This window comes from Mobula hypostoma, chromosome 22 (genome assembly GCF_963921235.1).
Source record: "Mobula hypostoma chromosome 22, sMobHyp1.1, whole genome shotgun sequence".
NCBI classification, from domain to species: Eukaryota; Metazoa; Chordata; class Chondrichthyes; order Myliobatiformes; family Myliobatidae; genus Mobula; species Mobula hypostoma.
In genome coordinates, this window is record NC_086118.1 from 20,729,775 (window position 1) to 20,754,416 (window position 24,642).

Genomic DNA, 24,642 nt, shown 5'->3' on the forward strand with positions numbered 1-24,642 from the left:
AGCATATTGAATTTGGTGTAATATTACAGAATAATATCAAATTTAAATGGTTTTCAATTTAACTTGTTGATGTTCTCAGTTTCAGGAAATTTATTTCTGTCGAGATCAATAGACTTTGTTTTATTATTGCACCTTGACAGCCAAATAAATTAAAATGCACAAAAAGGACTTGTTGAATCATTCTAATAGCTATATCAAATGAATGTTATTGCATAAAGCAGTTGTGTCTATTTTTACTAATATTTTCATTTGTTCTTTTTTCTAATTGTTCTAAAACACTCTGTTATCCCTGTTTCTCTCACATTATTTTATCTGCTAATGGAGGACTTCATATTTTTAAGGCTAATGAGGCACACCATCCCCTCCCGCCCCAATCTCCCATCCTGTTCCCCAGATTGAATTATCAGTCCCTCTTAGAATCCTGTATCCCTTAAATGAGATTACTTCTCATTCTCTTTGTTTTTCAGTGACTGTTGGCCAGTCTTAGCTCCCTCACCTAGCAGTCAATCTAGTGAATTATACTGTACTTATCCCAAAGAAAATGTATCCTTGGTTAGTTAAGGAGATGGAAATTGCAGAAGTGATTGCACAGTATCTGTAAGATTGCCTGTTCTCGCAACAAAGGCCAAAGCAACATTTTCTCTCTAATTGCTTGATGAATGAAGCAATTTTCTGTATTAAAAAACTTTCTATATTAACACTTATCAATTTCTTACTGTTCATCTTACTTACCAAAGATAATCTCACATTTCTTACATGACTAGCTTAGTCCATTTTTGGAAGTGCAATGCACTCTTCTTCAGCTCACTTTTTTACCTGGATTAATATCAGCAAATTTGACGACTTCACTGATAGTTTCTTGATTTTCTTTTTTTCTGCTTGCCTTTTGTTTGTCAGGATAATAGTGTCACATGATTTAATCTAATAGGTGGCTTTAGAATTAAAGAATATTGGAAGATCACAGTTAAGGCATCTACAGCATTCATCTCTGGAATGGAAACTATTTGGTCATGAGACATGCACTATTGTTTTTCAAATTGTTGTCAACACTCACTGCTGTTATTTCAGTTTCATGAATTTTTGGTGAGGTTAAGTCCATGATCAATATTTTTTATTGGGATGTTCAGACACTCGTCTACTTCCTTGACTTAAAAATTGATGCAAAATAATTAATCAAAGTAGTTTTCATTTCCTTAAACAACAGGAATTCTGCAGATGCTGGAAATTCAAGCAACATACATCAAAGTTGCTGGTGAACGCAGCAGGCCAAGCAGCATCTATAGGAAGAGGTCTGACGAAGGGTCTCGGCCTGAAACGTCGACTGCACCTCTTCCTATAGATGCTGTTTGGCCTATCATTTCCTTATTTTACTTTGCTTAATTATGATTTTAGATCATTGGATTTCCCAGTTTACTTTGAAAAATTTACTTCATTTATATGTTTTACCACTTCACATTTGTTTCAAGGGTCCTCTACAGATCTCCAGAAAGAATCTAAACCCATTTCTATTTTATCAATTTACCCATAAAATTTCTCTGTTTATATAGCTCTTTTTGTATTATCTATAATGAGAACAGTTTTATGTTCAAGTTATGAGGGTACCATCTCCCTTCATACTACCTTTTGCAAAATTTTCCTGCAGACTCATAAAATGTGCATCTTGTAACTTGATATAATCAATTCCCAGTTTATCTCTGTCTTAGAGCTACCTGTATATCTCAGTAATGGCAACTGTGTTATATTCCCCAAGTTGGATTTGATAGAAAAATCTCAGTTTGTTCCTTGTGGTTTGTGAAGTTGTATGAAGAACCTTTATTTGGGTTACACACGGACTAATCTGTACTTGTGCTTCAAAATATTCCTTCATTTATCACTATTTTTATTTAGATTAGATTAGATTCAACTTTATTGTCATTTTGCTGAGTACAGATACAAAGCCAATGAAATGCATTTAGCATCTGACCAGAAATGCAAAGAATAGTGTTATTTACAAAATAACTGCGAATTAAAAAAAGTGCTACAGCACACAAGTGTGAAAGTACTGAGACAGTACAATATGGATGCAATACTGCTTAGTGCTGTGATGAGAGGTTCAGCAGTGTCACAGCCTCAGGGAAGAAGCTCTTCCTGTGCCTGCTGGTGCAAGAGCGGAGGCTCCTGTAGTGCCTACCAGATGGGAGCAGAGTAAAAAGTCCATGGTTAGGGTGAGATGCATCCCTGATAATGCTTTTCGCCCTGCCCAGGCAGCGTTTATGCAAGATGTTCTCAATGGTGGGCAATTGGGTGCCGATAATCCGCTTGGCAGTTTTCACCACATGCTGGAGTGCTTTGCGGTCCGATATGGGACAATTGCCATACCACAGTGAGATGCAGTTGGTGAGTATGCTCTCAATGGTACAGCGGTAAAAGTCCGTCAGTATCCTGGGACAGAGGTGAGCTTTCTTCATGCTCCGCAGGAAATAAAGGCGCTGTTTGTGCCTTTCTGATCAGGATGGAGGAATTCAGGGACCAGGTGATATCCTCGGAAATGTGGACACCAAGGAATTTGAAGCTTGATACACGCTCCACTGCAGTTCCGTTGATGTAGATGGGGACGTGAGTATGACTTCTGGTGTGCCTGAAGTCCACAATGATCTCCTTGGTCTTCTGGGTGTTAAGGGCCAGATTGTTGTCGGTACACCACGCGGCCAGGTGCTGAACCTCATCCCTGTAGGCCGTCTCGTCATCCCCTCTGATCAGACCAACCACTGTGCTGTCGTCTGCGAACTTGATTATGGAGTTAGAACCATGTACAGGAACGCAGTCATAGGTGAAAAGGGAGTACAGAAGAGGGCTCAGCACACAGCCTTGAGGCACGCCAGTGTTCAGGGTGAGAGTGGAGGAGGAGAGGTTGTCTAACTTAACTTTTACTCTTCACTTCCACAATTTCTAATGAATTAATTGTTCTCTTCCCTTGTGTTTATGTCTTTCGAAAGCTTCAGCAGGAACTTACTTTATGAATGATGGATCTTTGATGGTTCTCTCCATGATTTTATTTTTTATTTGTGATTTTAGAATGGATGTTGAATATGCTCTTGGACATAGTGCGCAATGAACATTCTCCTTCATTTCTTGTTCACCTTGCATTCAGATTCCTTTATCTCATCTCAAAGGTATGCTGTATAAAGTATGCATGGAGGCATATTGAGGGATTCTCTTATACATTTATATACAGTATATTATATAGATATATGTATATTACATTAACTTTATATAGTTTAAGGTAAAAATATTGTATTTTGGGGCAGAAAAGTAGATTGCATGGTTAAAGTCTATAAATTGAATCTATAAGGAAAAAAGACCATGTAATCTTTTATTTAGCTCATTAACTTAATTAACTGGAATCATTTCACAAAATGAGCATTATAATTTATTTTTTGTTAGCATAATGGTAACTACAAACTAAATTACTAGATATGCTATTCTCATTATGTCATCTAAAATTCAGCAGTTATGTAAACTGACAATTGGGTTTAATGGGCTTATTTATTTAGTATCTTCTACAGCCAATCTTATTTTTATTCTTGTTGATTTATTTGCTTGACTGCATATGTGTTAATTAATAGAAATCTTCAAAATAATATTTTTGTGCCATTGTAGGTGCGAGGCTATAAGTATTTTTTGAGGTTGTTCCCTCATGAAGTTATTGATCTGCAGCCTGTTTTGAATTTACTCACTCTTCAAAATCAAAAAGACTGTCATGTAAGTATATTCATTATTTAACTTTACTTTGCACTATCTTTCAAAAAAAACATTTGGGAAAAAAGCAGTTCTTTACCTGAAATTTATTTTTAATTGATTTATTTTTAAGGTTTGTAAAGAATTAATGTGTTAACTTTCTAGGTAAATAGAAAAAGCTGCTTGTAATAAAAAACACCTTTGCTTTCTACTTATCTGTTGCAGATTAGAAAGAGTAGCATGCTCAACAAAAATAGGTGTGTGGTTGTACTGTGAGATAGTGAAAGGCTGTTAAAAGCCGCACTGCAGAAAGAGGGGTGCTGCACCAGCTTATCTTCTGCAGTTTGCCTACCAGGAATACATTGGAGTCGATGATGCTGTCATCTGTCTGCTGTACAAAGCCTAGTCCCATTTGGATAAGCAGGACAGCACTGTGAAGGTCTTGTTTTCTGATTTCTCAAGTGCCTTCAATACCATTCAGTCCTCATTGCTGGGGGAGAAGGTCCACTTAATGCAAGTTGGCACTTCCATTGTATGCTGAATGGACTACCTGACTGGCAGACCACAGTTTGTGCAGCTTCAGAGTTGTATGTCAGACGTGGCTTAAGCAGCACTGGGACTTCATTAGCGACTGCATTGGCTGCCTTCCTGTTTACCCTGTATACCTCGATCTTTAGGTACAACACTGAGTCATATCATCTCAGAAATTCTATGATGACTCAGCATTAATTGGGTGTATAAAAGGGAGGACGGGAGGATGAATACAACATCCTGGTGGAAGACTTTGTCAAATGGTGCAAGCTGAATTATCTGCAGCTGAAAGGAGATGGTGATGAACTTTCGGAAGACTGAACTTGTCACTATTGATGGTGTGGATGTGGTGAGGATCTACAAGTGCCTAGGGGTGCACCTGAATGACAGACTTGACTGGAGCACAACACAAAGGCTGTGTGCAAGAGGGACTAGAGTTGCCTCTATTTCCTGAGGAGATTGAAGTCCTTTGAAGTATGCAAGAATCTCCTCATTTTACTCATTTCTTTTCTTTTTAAATCTTTTTATTAATTATCATTGAAAATCAACAACAAAAAAAAATGAAGTAATCGAGTTGACATATCAATATGTACAATAAGAGTTAAGCTGTCAACCAAGTTGAACAATATATCAATAATAATAAAAAAAAACAAAATCTTAAAGCTTTTTTTTGGAAAAAAGAAAGAAGGAAAAAGAACCCCTGCTGACTAAAAGAAAAAAAAACCCTAACCAAAAAAAAAACCAAAAAAAAACCCCATTTGGAGCACCAACCCGGAGCTATACGCCATACAATCTTGCATAAAAGAAAGACATCAATCCACCAACCAAATCCATTTACCCAAGGATCAGAAGGGGACCATCTTAATGAACTCAAATCAAATGATAGTAGTGGGCAAAAGAGCCCCACCTTTTCTCAGAGTCAAATTGAGGATCAAAAGTTCAACTTCTGATTTTCGCCAAACTAAGACATAACATCACCTGGGAGAATCATTGTATCAAAGTGGGAGCAGAAGTGTCTTTCCATTTTATTAAAATAGCCCTTCTGGCCAATAGTGTGACAAATGCAATTACATGTTGGTCTGGTATAGAAACACCATGAATATATTGAGGGATTAATTTTTAAAGCTTTAGACATTGTAGAAAAAATAGATTAAAAAACTGTTTCAATACAGAACACAACCAAAATATATGTGCCAATATGGCTGTCTCAGTTTTACATCTATCACACTTACTGTTAACATTAGGAAATATTTTAGACAGTCTCTCCTTTGTCAAATAATAACGATGTACAATTTTAAGTTGAATTAGAGAGTGACTGGCACAAATCGATGAAGAGTTAACCAACTTCAAAATTCGCAACCAATCTTCTGTTATCAAGGTCATGTTAAGCTCTCTTTCCCAATCTTGCTTAATCTTAAGTAAAGGATAATTATCCTGTTCTAATAGTAAATTATAAATTTTCCCAATGAAACCTTTCACTAAAGGGTTCATTTTAAAAATAATGTCTAACAGGTCAGAATCTTGTATATATGGAAAATTACTTAAATATTCTTGTAAGAAATGTCTGACCTGAAGATACTGCAAAAAGTGTGAGTATGAGAGAGAATATTTAGTTACTAATTTCTCAAAGGACATCAATTGGCCTTCTTGAGACAGATCCATAAAGGAGTATATTCCTTTATTCTTCCAAAGAGAAAAGGTAGGATCACTAAGTGAAGGTTTAAATAAATAGTTTCGATAAATTAAACTAAGAAGGTTAAATTTTTTAAGATTAAAAAACTTACGAAACTGATACCAAATTCGTAATGACTGCTTGTTCATGGGGTATATATTTAGAATAGAAATTTTGGCTAGTTGTACAGGTAAAGAAGCTCCTAATAACGAAGTTAAGTAAAATTGTTTCACAGTTTTCAATTCCAGATCAACCCATGGCGGTCGTTCATTTTTATCGGTCCAATATAACTAAGCACATGCATAACGCATATTAACCGCCCAATAATACATTCTTAAAGTAAGCAAAGCAAGACTTCCATCCATTTTTAATTTTTGTAAATGGTATTTTCTAATTCTTGGTCTTTTATTATTCCAAACAAAAGATGAAATAATAGAATCAACCTGATCAAAAAACTTCTTAGTTAGAAAAATAGGAATATTTTGAAATACATCTAAAAAATTTTGGTAAAATCATCATTTTAACTGCATGAATTCAACCAGCTAATGAAAGTGTAAGTGAATTCCATCTAGAAAATAATTGCTTCATAAAATCCACTAAGGGAACTAAATTAGCTCTATAAAGGTCTCCATAATTTTTAGTGATGATAATACCTAAATATTTAAGAGAATCCGTAACTTTAAAAGGAATGTCATCATATATAGAAGCAGAATCATTTAAAGGAAATAATTCACTTTTATGCAGGTTTGATTTATATCCTGAAAACTTTCCAAATTCATTTAATAATTTCAATAAACTAGGAATAGATTCTTCAGGATTCGAAACATAAACTAAGAGATAATCAGCATAAAGGGAAATCTTATAAATAGTCCCATTTATGGAAATTCCTTGAAAACCTTTAGCTTCACAAAGTGCAGTAGCCAAAGGTTCCAGCACTAAATTAAATAACAAAGGACTTAACGGACAACCTTGTCTCGTACCCCGTGAAATTATAGAAAAGGGGGATCTGCAGTTATTAGTAATAACAGTGGCAATAGGGCTTTTATATATCATTCTAATCCACATATTAAAATTAGTACCCAAGTTAAATTTCTCTAAAACGTTAAATAAGTATTTCCATTCAACTCTTATCAAATGCCCTTTTAGTATCAAGAGAAACAACACATTGGGGAGTCTTCGAGAGGGATGAGTATATAACATTTAACAGTCTCCAACCTTTTATAAAACCTGTTTGGTACTGAGAAATAATTTTAGCTAGTATATTCTCCAACCGATTAGCCATTATTTTAGAAAGAAATCTAGCATCCACATTTAATAATGAGATAGGTCTATATGAAGCACAATCAGTAGGGTCTTTATCTTTCTTAAGAATTAAAGAGATAGAAGCTTCATAAAATGTGGATAGTAACTCTCCTAACAAAAAATAATCTTTAAGCATTTCCAACATATAAGGAGTAAACAAATCTTCAAATTTTTTATAAAATCCTACAGAAAAACCATCCAGTCGAGCTTTACCAGATTGCATTGAAAGAATAGCTTTCTGAATTTCTTTTTCAGTAAAAGGAGTATCAAGAATTTGTTGATCTTTAACAGATATTCTAGCAAAATCAGTCTTTTGTAAAAAGGCATTCATTTTAGAAGGATCAGCTAGAAACTGAGATTTATAGAGTTCACTGTAATAGTCTTGAAAAATTTTATTAATATCTTCATAATTACAAGCTAAACTACCATCTCCCTTATGAATTTTTAAAATTTGTCTTTTAGCTCTAACTGCCTTTAGCTGGGATGCTAATAGCTTATTACTTTTATCTCCAAACACATAAAATTGACTTTTCAATTTAAGCAAATTTCTTTCAATAAGATAAGTTAATAGTAAATTATATTGTGATTGAAGTTCAACCCTTTGTTTAAATAAATCAATATTAGGAGAAACTGCTTAAGTGTTATCCAAGGCTTTAATTTGTTTTGAAATCCTATTTAACTCTATTTTTGTCTGTTTCTTAAGCTTAGCCAAATAGGAGATTATCTGACCTGACAAATATGCTTTAAATGTATCCCATATAATCAATTTCGACCCATCTCCCGTAATATTAAAAAGAAAAAAAATCTTTTATCTGAATCTCTATGAATTTGATAAAGTCCGAACTTTGTAATAAATTTTCTGGAAAACGCCAAGGTAAGTTTACATTACTAACATCATTCAATTCAAAGGTTAAACTTAAAGGTGCATGATCTGAAACAACAATAGCATCATATTCACATTTCTGGACTTTGGACAAAAATTGGAAATTAGCTATAAATAATCAATTCTTGAATATGTTTTATGGACATGTGAATAGAAAGAATAATCTCTATCATTAGGATGTAGATTTCTCCAAATTTCGATCAAACCGTAATCAATTAAAAAGGAATTGATAAGTGATGCTGCACAACTCGGAAGCTGCTAATTGGTTGAATCAAAAGGTTTAAACAACAGTTGAAGTCATCTCCCATCAGCAATATATATTTATTTAAATCTGGTAATAAACCAAATACATTTTTAAAAAAAGAAGGAATCATCTACATTAGGTCCATATAGATTAACCAGGGCAATTTTTGTATTACAAATTGTTCCTTTAACAATTAAAAACCTACCATTAATATCTGAGATGATGTCTTCTTGAATAAATAAAATATTAGATTTAATAAAAATAGATACTCCTTTTGTTTTATTTTGACAAGCAGCATGATATTGAAAGCCCTTCCACGTTTTAAAAAATCTATTTTGATCGCCCGTTCTGATATGTGTTTCTTGAACAAAAATTATATCGGGTTGGAATCGATTAATAATTTTAAAAGTCTTCTTTCGCTTAATAGGGTGATTCCAGCCACGTACGTTCCAACTAATAACATTTATCTGTTTAAAACACCATAGGATATCGTTTTTAACACGAAAATACATGCATACCATCGTGGGCTAATCAAAGATGGCAGTGATGAGTATAACCATATAGAAAACACGCATGCTTGGGAACTCCATAATGGGGAAAAATGCAGGATATATGTAAAAAAACTAAAAAAAAAAATCCCATGAAAAAGCCTAAAATACAAAAATACCCCCAATCCTCTCACCATCCCAAAAGGTAGAAATCCGGCAAAAAAGAGAGAAAAGGCCGGAATGCATCCCCAGAGAAGAAAAAAGAAGCAGAATTCCATGTGCCACTCAATTTAAATAGTGATTTAAAAGTTCTTTCTCTCAATTCCCTCTCCTTTACAAAGAAAACACATGACCCTGATAAGAAAGCCCAACAGAGAAAAAGAAAATGTTTATACTTAATCATTGAAAATAAACTAGGGAATGCAAAAACAGTCTCCAGAGACGTCAGAGCAATACTATTAGACCTAAACAATATAATCTCTAACAAGAGAAAATCGGTGCCATTATTCCTTTGGCTTAGTACCCTATTTTAACTAGACACTAAAGCTAATTATCTATTACTAAACACTCCTCACTATATAAGAAAAAGTCTATATAAACTATAAAAACTATCACTTAATTAATGAAAGGAAAGGAAAAAAAACAGATAATCAAACCAGTTAACAATCTGTCCGCTATGTTAATTCACTTGGTATAGCAAACAGATTTCAGAAAAGTAATTCGTTAGACAAACCAAGAAGTTCACCTCTTCTTTAAATAATAGTCCATCGATCAAAGGATATCTTCAACATATCAGAAATCTTCAAAGCCTGTTTTCTTTCAGAAAATTATTCAGCAAACCTAATATCCTTCACACGTCAGCCGCCTCCAAGATTGAATTAACATAGTCCAATGCCGCTTGGGGATCCAAAAAAACATATGGAGTACAATCTTAGGAAATAATTTTAATCGAACAGGGTAGCGGAGCGATGGAAATAATCCCTTTACATGGGCTATCTTCATAGCTGGAACAAATTTGATCCGCTGTTCCATAACTTCCCGTGGATAGTCTTCGTAAAAACAAATTTCGGAACCCTTAAATTTTAAAACTTTCTGTTTCCTTGCATATTTTATGATTTGATCTTTAACTTTAAAACGAAGAAAATTGACCAAAATTGGCCGAGATTTACCTGAAATCTGAGAGTTCGAACTGAAAATTCTATGAACTCTTTCAAAATCGGGAGGCTGAGGTAGAATATCTGGAAACAGAGATTGAAACAAATTGGCAAAATAGTCCAATAAATTCCCACTCTCAGAACCTTCCTTCGGTCCAACAATTCGAATGTTATTCCAACGAGACTTCGCCTCTAAATCGACAATCTTGCGTTGAGCCTGTTCCAAGCGAGTTGAAATATCCACAATCTGACATTTCGATTCTTTAAACTCAGTCTTCAAGGAAATAATATTTTCCTCTATAGTCTGAAAACTCTGTCGGAATGACTTCAACTCAGAAGTGCTATTGTCTATTTTGTTGTCAAGAGCCATCAACGCGTGTTCCAAATGCTCAGCCCAGACAGGCATATCTTCTGACTTTTCTTTCGAAGTTTTTCCCTTTCCATTGCTGGATTCAGAAAGCTGCTTTCCACTTCTTAAAGATTGTGACATAATGATAACTATTCCCTTCCAAGCTCCGACAAACATAAGTTAAAAATTCGAAGTTTAAACTGGCAAAAAGGAGGAATTAAAGGCAGCCACAAAATTTGTGTGTTACTTCATTGAGCAGCAGGCAGAAGTCCTCCATTGAGCAGCAGGCAGAAGTCCTCCACATTTTACCAGTCTGGTGTCGCCGGTATAATCTTCTATGTGGTGGTGTGCTGGGGCAATGGCATCAACAGGGTTTCAATAAACTGATTAGAAAGACTGGCTCTGTAATAGGAGTCAAGCTGGACACAATGAGGCTGTAGTAGAGCTAAGGACCCTACAGAAAATCCTGGCAATTCTGGACAATGTTTCTTACCCTCTGCGTGCCATCTTGGCTGAACAGTTGAGCACTTTTAGTAATAGACTAAAACAACTGCGCTGCTGCAAAGAGCAAGGTAATTCTTACCCTCGGCCATTAGGCTCTATATTGAGTCAGCTTTTAGCTGGGGAAGTGATAACCTCCTCCTGTTAGACTGTTTGAGGTAACTTATTTTTTATTCTTTCTTCTAATATTTGTATATCTGTGCATTTGTAATGCTACTGTGACACTGTAATTTCCTTTAAGATCAACAAAGTATCTACCTATAGAATGAAATGTTGAAAAGTTGGAAGTTATTTCAGGCACCCATAGAGTAGTGCGTTGTATTTTTTTTTGTTATTTTGTGAAGTTAGCATAATTGGTTGAATGAATTCAGAAAATTTTGACTGTTCTTCCTTTTATTCAGCTGACTGGAATGAAGCTGTGGAACAATTAAAAATTACCTTGGTCCAGATTCAAAGACGGTGATAAGATACGTGCTAAAGCTGGCACTGCTTTCAAAATGACCAGGCTTTATTTAGTCTTCTCTTTTCCTCAAATACCATACTGGAGAACTTGTCACATATACTGTGCCATCATAATTTAAATTAACTTTCCCAGGCACATGGTTTAAACACATTTTTAAATATCAAGGGGTAAAGGGTTCGTTGAGGAAAATGTGCTGCAGTAAAAGATCTGTCATAACTGTATAGAAAGGCAGAATGAGCATAAAGTGCAGAATGGTCTGCTTCCAATGACTGGCACTTTGAATTTGAGATTTGTGATAATTAATAATGATTAATAATGGATTAATAATGTGAGAATAACAAAAATGCAGCTACTTGTGTGACATCAATTGATGATGTGCATTAAAACTTTGTCTATCTTTGTGAAAAGGTGACAATTTCTCAAATATTTCAAGGCCAATGCAGTTGTGCAAAATTATGTGGCTTCTCCAGAGCTGCCAGCTTGAAAATCAATATAGAGTTCAGTTCTTTAACCAGCCCAAGTATGTGCAGATAATGGTGACTAGAGTGGATATTCTTCATGGTTGTTCATGTCTATTCTTTGGTTTGCAGAAAATGTTTTGACTTGGTTACTTTCAATTTGAGAGGTTTTGTGGCTAGGCGTATGCAATCTTTGGGGAGAAGTAAAATGGCAGGTTATCTCCGATGGAATTAATCCAATTTATTGTATTCTTGTAAAAGTAATTAGCTGCAATCTCTTGGTTTAACTTTCAATTTAAAATATTGATTTGTCTGTTAAACACTAGAAACTATACTTACAACAATTAAAACATTGAAACTGACTGAAATTAAAAAGAAAAATCTGCTTATCATTTTCCTGGAAGCCAGATTTTTCCTTTAAATGGGACTTTTGTGCTTTCACCAGATTTAACTTGGTGCAAGATATCAGACTAACTTCCTGCCTGAGAGCTAGGAGGTCTCCAGAAGTTCCTGGTGCCCTGATGGACTCTATGGGAAGCTTGCTGGTGCAATATGGGAACATGATAGAAGATGCTGACATCAGCTTGCACAGATGTTAGCTGCAGCAACAAACTTTCCTGTCACGGACCCCGTGACGGGGATAAAGAATCAGCAGAAATAGAAACCACTTTGGAGTCTTGTATTGCTATAAACTAATAGTATTTATTAGTAACTACGCAATACAGTAATATAAATGTAAATAAATCAAACAGGTTAACAATGATTATATATAAAAGTAAGTGTGGAATATATATGTATGAAAACCAAGCTTCTTTAAGTCTAGGGGTAAAAAGGTACAGTCTTACGATGTTGAGTAAAGTTCAGTTCAGTTCAGTTCGTGGTATTTAGTTGAGTAGTGATGGAGAGAGAGAGAGAGAGAGTTGAGTCTTCAGGTCGGCTGATGCCGTCGATCTTCTCGTTGTCCTCCGAAATCCTTTACAAGTCACTGACTGTGACTTTAACCAGGGGGACTGGTCTTCTGTGGTGGAGCTATCACCCAGGCGAGGGTGGACACATAGACAACTCCCCACCAGTCAACCCCTTCTTCTTCAAACTGGAATAGCAATTTGGATCAATCCGCCTGATTGATCCTCCAAAACCCACTTTCTCTGCGGGCATAACAATGCTCATTCAGTGTCCAGATCATGTGTCCTGAGGTCTGTATCATCTGACCTCCCATTTTTTTCACCAGGCTGAGCATCACCTGTCATTCAAAGAGTCCCTCCCTCCTTTGTCTGTAAAGGAGTACAAGCAGGCAACATGTCCTTGAAGAAATATCAACAATGTGTTGAAAATCATAACATCGAGTGTCCGCCGCCTTTGGTCACCATAGCAACCTTTGAGCTGCTCAGTGCTGTCTGTAACTCCAAACTCAGTAAAAATCCAAAGTTACTTCCAATGCCTTAAAGTGACAGTCCAACTGTTAATCTTCGTCTCTCTCTCTCCCTTCAAAAGCAACATATCGGCGGTAAATAACTCTGTCTCTCTCTCCTTTCCAAACAAACCATCAATGATAAATGTCTCTCTCCAAACAGTTAATAGGGGTACTCCTGGATCCCCTCACATTCCGAAAAAAACATGAGTAAATCCTGTCATTGTTGCCAAGTTCCCGGCTGAGCCATATTGGTTCTGTTCCACTTGCTTTTCACTTGGGTGACCATTGCAATTTTGTAGCATGCCTAAGGTATCTTCATTTTTGATATGAAAACATTATTTTGCATTTATTTTCTTACGTTTACTTTTAACTTAGACACATTCCTGCAGCTTTGGAGCTCAATGAAGGAGTATCAATGACACTCAGTTTTGTTAAAAACTTCCCAGGTTTTCATCCATATTTGCCCATATATTGTTTGGATTTAGCGCAAAGATAGACTTTGGTTTGGGAAGAATATATGCTAAATATAAATATGCTTGCTCTGCTGCTTTTTACAAACCATTAACTTAGTTCCCTTCAACAGGCACTTATGGCCTGTTAGTACAATTGACCATTGACTCAGTTGGTAATTGGAAGTACATTTTTCCCACAACCAATAAAGGTTCATTGTGTGTGGCAGGGATGTTGTGGAAAGAATTGAATAAGGTTTAACATGTGGCTTTAAGATCAGAATCAGCATTATATACTCCTGTGTTTGATGATCAGGAAGTTCTGTATAATGTATGATAGATTTGGTAGTACTTTGGACTGTGGGAGGGAACCGGAACATCCAAAGGAAACCCATGCAGTTATGGGGAGAACGTACAAACTGTTTAGAGGCAGCTGCAGGAACTGAACCCAGGTTGCTGGTACTGTAAAATGTTGTGCTAACCACTATGCTACTGTGCTGCATAATACTAAACAGAATTCAACTTGCATAATGTCTTGGTTCAGAGACTTTTAATGTAGAGAGTTCTGAAGTTTGACCTGTGAGTGAAAATATTACATCTCATCTGACTTTGATTAGTGAAACCTAATATTGAGACAGCGATCCCATGTTCTAGTTCCTTCTGCAAGATGATCTATCCACATTGTGTTGATTCCACAAGCTATATAAATGTTTAACCTGGTGAGCACCCTGAAAGGATACAAAATGTATATAAATTTTTATTATTTCAGTATGATATAATTGTGACTAAGGGAAAGGAAAATCAAGCTCAGTTTTAGTTTACATTATTCAGTTTGGAATGAGAATCAGTATTGGACATAAGCAGTGAAAGTAATTGTGAATATTTTAGTCATGACGGATTTATATTTCTTGATACAGCAACAAATATCACCCTTTTGAATTAAAATTAGATTAGATTATGAGGACACCCAGTCTTTGTTTATTGTCATTTAGAAATGCATGCATTAAAAATGATACAAAATGAGACTAATTCCATGAAAACTATTATTTGGTCCACATGGGGCACAGGTTGTGGAAGAGAGACAAAAAACTGGGGATTCTTTATTTGGTAAATACCCTGTGTTTACATACATTATGTCTTTTTATTTTAATTTTAAATTTAATTATTCATAAAATATTTCAGATGTTATGTTTGTGTATTTTTAAGGATTTCATGAAATGAAATTATTGTCCTCTAGAGTAGTTTTAAAGTAATGGGGAACAGTTATTCAATTGATTAATTTTTACCTTGTGCAATATTGTCCAATAGTAATTCGTGACTTATTAATTTATTAGTCCTAAATGCAAACTTACCTGAAGTCAAGTAGGCTCTTTAATTTAAAGGGTGGATAAGGATTTTTTTCTTGTATCATGATTTAGATTATAGTGATTATTTTAAATAAGAACCACAGAAAACAATTCTTCTGTTTCCATGAAAATTGTTTTGACATGGAAATTGTTTAGACATTTCGTAACACTGATATGCAACTATATTAAATTCCTCTCTAAATGAGGACTTAGAACTTTTTGAAATGTTTATTATGTTTGCCAAAATAATATTGAGCTTTTCTCAGTAGGTATTATAATATGTTGCTACTTTCTTCTTGTGCTAACACTTACTCTGCCACACAGAATGAGTTCTAGTGAGAAAGGAGTGGGAACAGTTTATGGCTTAATCTGTGGGTCTATGTTGTCCATTGGGAAGTGCCTGCGTACTTGACATACAGCCATAAATAGCCAACTCTTGAAAATCAACAAACTGCGGCTGCTGGAAATCTGACATAAAACAGAAAATACTGGAACTGCACAGCTAGTAATTTCTAAACTCCTCTCTTGGCCCTGAGTAATGTTCAGGAGGCTTTGATCGTTTTGTGGCCCTGAATTCTAATGGCCTCTGGTGTGATATTTCTTAGGCTGTTATGTCATTTTTTGGTGAAATTTTTCATTTTTGTGTATTTCAGACTTGGGAGACACGTTACATACTTTTATTGTGGTTATCCATGACTTGCTTACTTCCGTTTGATATGGCACGACTTGATGGTAATAACTCTACGCTAGAAGGACAATCTAAGATACCTGTTATGGATCAGGTTTTGAATGTAGCAAAGGTAAATGATGTGATATCTATTACACTCATGCAGAATCTTGATAAGACCAAGCATATGCAGAGAAGAACATTGGGACAACAATTTCAGATGCTAGAAATATGAAATAAAAAGCAGAAAACGTCAGAAACCCTCAGCAGTTCATGCTAGATCTGTGGAAAGAGGAACAGTTGACATTTCTGAACCCTGAAGTGCAGAGATGCTAGGATATTAACCTTACTCAATTTATAGATTTTGTTCATGAATATGCGTTGTCGGAAGAGGTGAGGAAATGCTGAAGAATGCCTTATTGTTATAAGGCCATAAGATATATAAAAGAGTGGCAAGAATATAGGCCGCAGACTTCATCAAGGATATTATTGAAGGATAGTTAGAGGTATTTGGGTGAAAATGGAAGCTATTTAAAATGAAGAAATGCTAATCAGAGCAGATGTTTGTGCTGTTTCAGCATGACTGATGAGATGTAAAATTGTCAAAGTAGAAGACTGGGTGTCTTGACAATGACAAATTAACAGTTATGCAGAAATGTTATATTGTGAATAAACAGGTCTTCAGTGTACCAAACATATTTCATTATTCAATGGTGTGGTGCACTGTGATTATGTAATTTGTTCTGTAATTTCAGATCAATTTGTTTAAAGTGTAAATGCAAAGACTACCCTGTTAATTTATCTTTGTTGATATCATGTAACCATTTGTTTGTCGAATAATGCTTTGTCTCTTAGTGCCCACTTTAATGCAAAGAATTTAACCAGCATTCTTGCTTCAGATTACTTTTTAACCCAGTTAGCATATTTATAAAGGACAGCTGAACTGTCTCATCCACAGCCTAGATTTGTTTGTAAACAAGTGTACATTGAAAGTACCCAACCTTTTCAAGGTGTGGGGGTAGGGGGAGGAAGTGAAGTTAACATTGTGTAACAAATGTAATTCCATGATGGTATTAGTTTCTAGCCAAAAACAGCCAGAGTTGCATAGAAATTTGGATATTATTGATGTTATGCTTTCAGTGTATGATAAGTGTGTATATTTTTTTTATTTTAGTCTTACCTGACAGTTAGTGACAAAGGAAGAGATGCTGCTGCTGTCCTTGTATCCAAGTAAGTGTTGCCTGTTGTTTAGTTGGTTTCAATAGGTACATTTAATATCAGAGAAATGTATACAATGTACATCCTGAAATTGTTTTTCTTCACAAACATCCACAAAAACAAAGGAGTGCCCCAACGAATGAATAACACTTAAATGTTAGAACCCCAAAGACCCCCAGCTCCCCCCATGCAGAAACAGCAGCAAAGCAACGACACCCCCCCACCAGCAAACAAAGCATAGTCACCTCCCCGCTGAGCACTCAAGCTTGCAGCAAAGCATCAATAAAGGCACAGACTTGCAGTACCCCAAAGACTACTTGTTCACCTGGTATTTGACATACCACAGGCTATCTCTCTTTCCGTAAAAGGGAAAAAGAGGTGCCCACATTTCACAGTGAGAGGGGGGACATAACAAAGCAACTTGCTGATTTATGGTGTTAAAAGTCTGTTGCGTTGCTTTTTCCGAGCTCTGTGCCCAAAGAACTCTGGTCTCTGCGCATGCAGCCAGCAGCCAGCTGGCTGCTTTCGAACTTAGATCTCCCACGACGCACCAGGTGGCCACACCGACCTCGAGTCCGCCCTCCTCCAGGGGCACGAAAATCCGGCATCCTGAAGGTGCACTTGTCTTTCAGGCCGCGTCCTTGGCATATTGAAAAGCGGCTGGTAGTGAGACCCTGAGAGTGGATCCCATTTCCACAAAGAACTGAAGTCAGCGGGTAACTCCAGGTCAGGGTCTTCAAAAGAACCCTGAAAAGGGGGGAAAGAAGAGATGTTTAAGATAGAAATAGAGCTGTTTCCGAAGATGCAAGCAAAGGAGTTGCTATTAGGTGCCATCGTCCTTCTAAGCTTTGCCTATGTTTCTTCTGAATATATGAAAATTTTTATCTTGAATTTCATAAGTATCCATGTATGTACGAACAGAAAGATCAAAGATTGAAAAACCTTTACTATTATTATTTCTACTGCCATTTTTACTTCGTAAAGTCAATTGCACAGCAATGGTGTGGCACTCATTCATTACAGGAGCCTTCAGACTAAATCTCTGCTTATAAGAGAACTCATGATTTTTTGAGGATGCAGCACAATCATTTGAAGCGGGAATCAGCTATTTGGACCCTTGTGGTTGTTTCACCATTCAGTGAGTCACATGTGTTCTTTTACTTTAGGGCCATTTTCCTGCACATTCCTTTAAGTTGCTAAAATTCATGCCTTGAATAAGTTTAGTGTCTTATATCCACAACCCTCAAGTATAAATTCCATGGTTTATCACTCTCTGGGATGGGCAATTAACCACATATATTGAGACTTTAGTTTTAACCAACCCTCTCCCTCTCCCCCCGCCAGGGGAAACATTTGCTCTGCATCTATTCTGTCAAACCCATTAAACATTTTGTATGTCTCTACGAGATCTTCTTTCAGTATTCAAACCAGAATTAAGATCTACTTGGCTTAATCTCTCTTTAAATAAACACACCATCCCAGAAATGTTTGCTTTTGTGGAATTCATTGCAGTATTACATTTGGAATTTATTTGATTTATAGTGTAGCTTTGTGCAGAGGAACACTCTCATCTGATTCATTTTGCAGTAGTCCAATAGGTCCTTCACATAGAACTTGTGGAATCACAACTGTATAGAATTTTTTTTCTCATTAAAAGAAGTTATCCCAATGGCACTTAATTATCCGTGGCTCCTGTTTTTAATTCAACAGTTGTTCAAATATATGTAATCTGAAATATATGTAATGTGACATAAATACAATTGATGGACAAACAATGCAGTAGTAACATGTGCCACATAGTGGTGATGTTCAGAATTGCAGGTCTTATTTTGTTTATTTCAACTTTGTGGTTATATAGTCAAAGAGTACACAGCACAGAAACAGGCCCTTCAGCCCATCTAGTCCATGCTGAACTATTACACTGCCTAATCACATCAACCTGCACTTGACCATAACCTTCCATACGGCTCCCATCCATGTACTTATCCAGACTTCTCCTAAATTTTGCATAGTAGAGGAATTAAATTTTGCATAGTAAGGGAACTAAAGGTTATGGGGAAAAGGCAGGTAGGTGCAGATGAGTCCATGACCAGATCACCCATGATTTTATTGAATGGTGGAGCAGTCTCGAAGGGCCAGATGGCCTATTCCTGCTCCTATTTCTTATGTAAGTGTTGCATTCAAACCTGCATCCACCATTTCTGCTGGGGTCTGCCCGAGCGAAGGGTAAGAATCTGCTGTGCTTCTGAACGCCATCCAGTGCCCTTTTATAAAGCAGTATTTGGTGACTGGCACAAGGGAGCGTAATTTATTAATATCAGTTCATAGTTTTCCATGTCATCTATTGAGTAAACTGGAATATTTTGGTCAAATCCCATGGGGGCTGAGCAATAGCAATTGTTCTTGATGGTTGTTGGACATTTAAATTCTCCAAATTTACTCAGATTACTTGGTCACAAAGCAGAAAGATCACAAAATACTGACAGTGACCAAATTTATCATCTCAATGCTGATGTTTTATTACTGATTACTATAATAAAATGATTCTTTTAAATGTGCTGTCTTCAGAAACTTTTGATGTAGCTGATTTGTTTATTCTCGGCCTCAATGTTTATTTAGAGGTTTTCATATTTTCTCTGTAATCTCAACTGCGTAGAAATGATTTAAACTGATGAATCTCAGGGTTGTATGCTGCATACATACTTTGATAATAAATGAACATTAAATGTTTGACTCTTTGAAACTGATGTAAGATTTTCTTTGTGGACATTGTTTTTGCTATGGAAAAAATGGCAATCTTCTCTTTTGGTGTTAATTGACAATCATTTTAGACATGGTGACCACCATGTAACATAAAAAAGGTGTGGAAATAGTTAATTTTACTTAATTTCCAGAATAAGAATTTTTCTCTGATGTTATTGGAGCGAGAGAGAGGCACATGGCTGTTATCAGCTATACTTCTAAAATAAATTTTTGCCATTTCCTGAATATTCTCACTCAGTTATGTACAGACATACTTTAAAAACAATTGAACTTTATTATCAGTGGATCTACAAGGTACAAGTAAAGATATCATTATCTAACAGGGGAATTGTATGTTTTTGAGGTCTAGTGATTGATTGATGTTGGTTATTTATCTAAATATTATACTAAGTCTGGGCCTCCGAATGCTGAAGAAGTGAAACAAGAATGGTTAATACTTACAGAAAAATACTTACAAACATAAGGAAAGATAAGTTAATATTTTGGGGGTAGTTTGTTTGTCAGAAAAATGTTTCAAGCTTAGAACTAGATCTTGGTAGCTACTCTTACTTACAACATATCCTTAACAGAGAATAAGTAAATACACAAAGCCATCAGCTTGCAAAACTCACTAAAAAACAGGAGAACCTCTTCTCTGTCACTGTGCTCTCCATAGAGCTTGCTACACTTCACACTCCCTTTGCTTGCTAGGCCTCCCACGCATTCTCCCTGCCAGCCCTTGTGCTTAAAATCCTCCCACAAGTAACACTGGAGTGATGAAAGCTCTCTGTGCTGTTATGTGGTTTTAACTTGGTATGTCATCTTTTAAACAAATTACATTACAGTAATTGATATGAAAGATAAGTTTCTATTATAAACAAAAAAGAGTGAAATGCAGAAATAATAGCTCACACTTCTAACTATTGTACAAGATAGAAAAATGCATTCCGATCAATGGAAGTGAAAAGATAATATGTAGTTTGTACATTTCTCTATGTACATACTTTATAAATGAATAGGAAGTATTTCAGTTTTAAAACAAATATATTACACAGAAATCTGACTGTGCACAAATGAGTAGGTTTTAGAACTCCAATTAATGCACACATATACTTGAAATTAATGTATCATAATGATATGTATTAATGTACTATGTACATTATTAATGAGGAAAACATACATAATGTTTCAGGCTGACAAATGTACTTGGTTATAATGTATATACAAAAGGGCATGTAGTTAAATTTCTCTTCAAAGATGAGTGGTTGTTGATTGTAGAATATCAAAAGTTTCTCCTATTCAATATACAGCCATTGAATGCTCATCTGATCTCTTGATCTAATGAAAGAATTGATTCTTAGTTGCAGTTACTGCTGAAAATAATGTATGTTTTTTTATTCATGCAATGTTATTAGCACAGCCCACTGACCTCGGGCTTTCTGTACATCTATATATGATTGAGCAAATATGACAAAGTATTTTATGTACATTTTAATGTTGTCTGTTTGAAATCATTAAGGAAACCCCTTCATTTTTTTTCTTGATGTCATTTTATAATAATGCATAATGTTCATAAAAATCTATATTAATAGAGGTCTACAGTAACAGGGGAGTATAAGAAGTTCTTGATATACAATGGAGTTATATATTAAAAGATACATTGCTTAAATTTCAGTGCATAATAGTCAGGTTTAAGCAGCTTGGAATATTTTAATATTAACAGAATTCTAAGGTCACAGAGTAATTGTTTGAATCCCAGTTTATTAGTACACTTTCCCAGTTTATTAGTACACTTTAAATTACAAACAAATTATTTAGAGCAGAAAAATCTGTGGGCGTATGCAACCAGCATGCACAGATGAGTATGTTTTTACTGGATTTATTTGACTAAGTGGCTGAAATACCAGTTGGGTTTTGGCAAGTGTGGAATGATGTACATTGTGGCCATGTGAACTTCACAAATTGTCGGTGACAAGCATTTTGAGAAATTTTGTACCAGAACTCCAAGTCTATTGCTTGGTCTTCCTTCTTCGTAAAATTTACATTTCATCAATTCCTTTTATTTTTCAGCAAAAGTCAGCTTCCAAAACAAAACAAACAATAAAATAAAAAGTATCAAATAGCAGAAAACAGATTCATTCCTTTTTTAAATTAAAGAAACTACTTTTAGAATTTTGATGGCAGATATAAATTCTTGAAGAAAATGAAATTTATATATTTTCATGCAACTTTATTAGGTCGAGTTGCTGTCTTTAAGATGGACTTTAAGAAGCGGCTGCTGGAGAGGACAATACCCTCTTCAAACATTGTAACAACTGTTAGTTATGTGACCTATAGACTCCAAACTTGACGTTGGATGTATCATTGATCTGATTGATGGCATAGTGGAGAAATGCTTCAAGTGTTGAGAATGTCAGGAATTGTACGTAGAAATCAAAGTCTCCAGAATTATTGTAGTGTGCTATGTGTAGCATTGGGCTACAAAAAGAACTGGGTGAAAGGCTTTTGAGATTGTCCTTTGAGGAGATAAGAAAGTATACCATTAGCTGACATTGTTGCCAGTTTTATTAATGCATAGTTCATTGGTTTATGTCTGGTATAGGCTTTACATTTATATTTCCCGTCCCAAATATTTTTACTCACTGATGAAGTTTGATTTTCCATGGAGGAAATATGAAATGGCTTTTAACAGTTTAAAATGCTAGAGTTAATTTCTTGGTCAATTTGGAAAAGAAAACTTCTTCAAATGCTGTCTTCAAATTGAAGCTTGAGAGACTGGAATAGGGTATTGGATTCTCTCCAGGCTGCTTGTTGGTTGACAAGCATAGAAATCTTTCTGAATTTAATAAGCCATTGAATGATATATTGAAAATGAAAGTACTGTCATATTTACTACAGACTTAAATTTTACCATCCCTTTCCCTTCCCACGCCCCTACCTTCTATTTAGAATGTATGCTCCGAGCATACTGGCTGATAAACATCTGGGTCCAGGTGTTCATTTGAGTTACTTCCCTGGTCACTCCAGTAATGATTTCCTGTCATTGAACAGAGATCTCACATATACAAAAAAAAGCTGGATGTCAGAAGCATTTTTGTGAAAAACAGGAAATATCTTAAACAGATTTTCACTTATTTTGAATTGCAGTAAATATTTTTTCAAGACAATGCTTAAGTGAAAAAATATCTTAAAAAATAGAAATATGACTTGAACGGAAAATATAATTTCATGGATGATATCTTTGCTATTAAAAATCATATTCAGAATTTAAATTGCTAATAGTATGTTGGAAATGTTTTATGGTAGTTCCTGATGTTTGTAAATTAGTTGGAATCAGTTATACATCAAAGTTGCTGGTGAACGCAGCAGGCCAAGCAGCATCTATAGGAAGAGGTGCAGTCGACGTTTCAGGCTGAGACCCTTCGTCAGGACTAGTCGACTGCACCTCTTCCTATAGATGCTGCTTGGCCTGCTGCGTTCACCAGCAACTTTGATGTATGTTGCTTGAATTTCCAGCATCTGCAGAATTCCTGTTGTTTGGAATCAGTTATGATTGTTTTCACTGTGCAGTAAAAAACATTTAGCACCATCTGGTGGGGAATATCAGTGACAACAATAGAAATTCGGCAGCAGGAAAAGAAATAGAAAATGCAATTTTGTTGAGGAATGAAAAATATGTGACGATTGATCAACATGTTTGAAATGATGACTTCATTCCATCACTCATGTATTTAATTATGTAACTATTGTCAATAGCATTAAGAGACCAACAAAATGAACAAAATTTTGTTGCGTTATAAATATACAAGTATGTCAGACATACTAACTAAAGAAACACTGTCTTATGATGCTGTCTTCTAAATAAGCGAGGGTGAGTTGAAGAGGTTTATTTTGCATCATTACTGACTTATGCAAATAATGTATAAATGCTACAACTATTGGTTCATTAATGATGTATTTCACATCGTGATGACATTTTAAAGACTTTCAGATTGTTGCAATTGCAAATCTGTTGATAAAATTCTGTGTTTCACTTCTGGAGGTCTTTGTAAAAATAGTGTATATTTTTTCCTCATTGTGATAATTAAGGTTGGTATTGGTATTGATTTATTGTTGTCACATGTACCAATATACAATGAGAAGCTTGTATGCCTACTGTTCATACAGATCAAATCGTTACACAGTGCATTGAGTTAGAATAAGCTAAAGCCATAACAATGCAGAATAAAATGTAAAAGCTGCCAAAAACATGCAGTGCAGGTTTACGATTAAATGCAAGATCATTGCGAGGTAGATTTTTTTGTTTGAGTCAGTTGTATCGTACAAGAGGTCTGCTCAAGAATCTGATAACAGTGGGACAGAAGTTTTCCTTGAGCCTGGTGGTATATGTTTCCAGGCTTTTGTATCATCTGCCCAATGGGAGAGGGGAGAAAAAAAGAATGTTAGGGATGGTAATGTCTTTGATAATGCTGGCTGTGAGAAGAAAGACAGAATCCATAGATGGGAATCTGGTTTCTGTGATGGGTTGACCTGTGTCTACAATTCTCTGCAGTTTCTTGCAGTCACATGCAGGGTTGTTGCCATACTAAGCTATATTGCTTTTTTTTGGTGCATGGATAAGAATTGGTGAGGGTCAACAGGACACTCCAAATTTGTTTAAACTCCTGAGGAAGTAGAGACAGTGGTCATCTTTCTTAGCTGTGATTTTAACAAGCTATTGGTGATGTTCAAATTTAGAAATTTGAACCTCTAAACCACAACATCACTGATATAAACACAGAAATGTTTATATCAATGGTCCCCTCCCCCGCTCTCTGAAGGCATGGTTTGCATTTTGCTGGTTATTTCTGACAGTTCTTAGTCACCCTTAGTATTCATCCTTTAAATTGCAGTAAATCAATGAGCTCACTCCTTCACTGTAGAACCCAGGCTTGCTCTGTTTCTTCTGTTATTCTAGGAAATTACCCCAATGACGTAACATAAAGATTTTCACTCCTCATGTAAGTGAAGGATGTAAGAAATAAAATCAATTCAATTCAATGAT

The 24,642-nt window shown here is 35.5% G+C and overlaps 1 protein-coding gene across 1 annotated transcript in view; it reads left to right on the forward strand.

Annotated features, from left to right (window-relative positions):
* tbcd (tubulin folding cofactor D) overlaps nucleotides 1-24,642 on the forward strand; it is a 268,107-nt gene that overhangs the window by 13,908 nt on the left and 229,557 nt on the right. Inside the window, exons 3-6 of the mRNA XM_063074279.1 lie at nucleotides 3,055-3,152; nucleotides 3,640-3,741; nucleotides 15,625-15,771; nucleotides 16,813-16,868. Of these exons, the coding sequence (XP_062930349.1) occupies nucleotides 3,055-3,152; nucleotides 3,640-3,741; nucleotides 15,625-15,771; nucleotides 16,813-16,868 (403 nt within the window). The remainder of the gene's footprint in view (nucleotides 1-3,054; nucleotides 3,153-3,639; nucleotides 3,742-15,624; nucleotides 15,772-16,812; nucleotides 16,869-24,642) is intronic.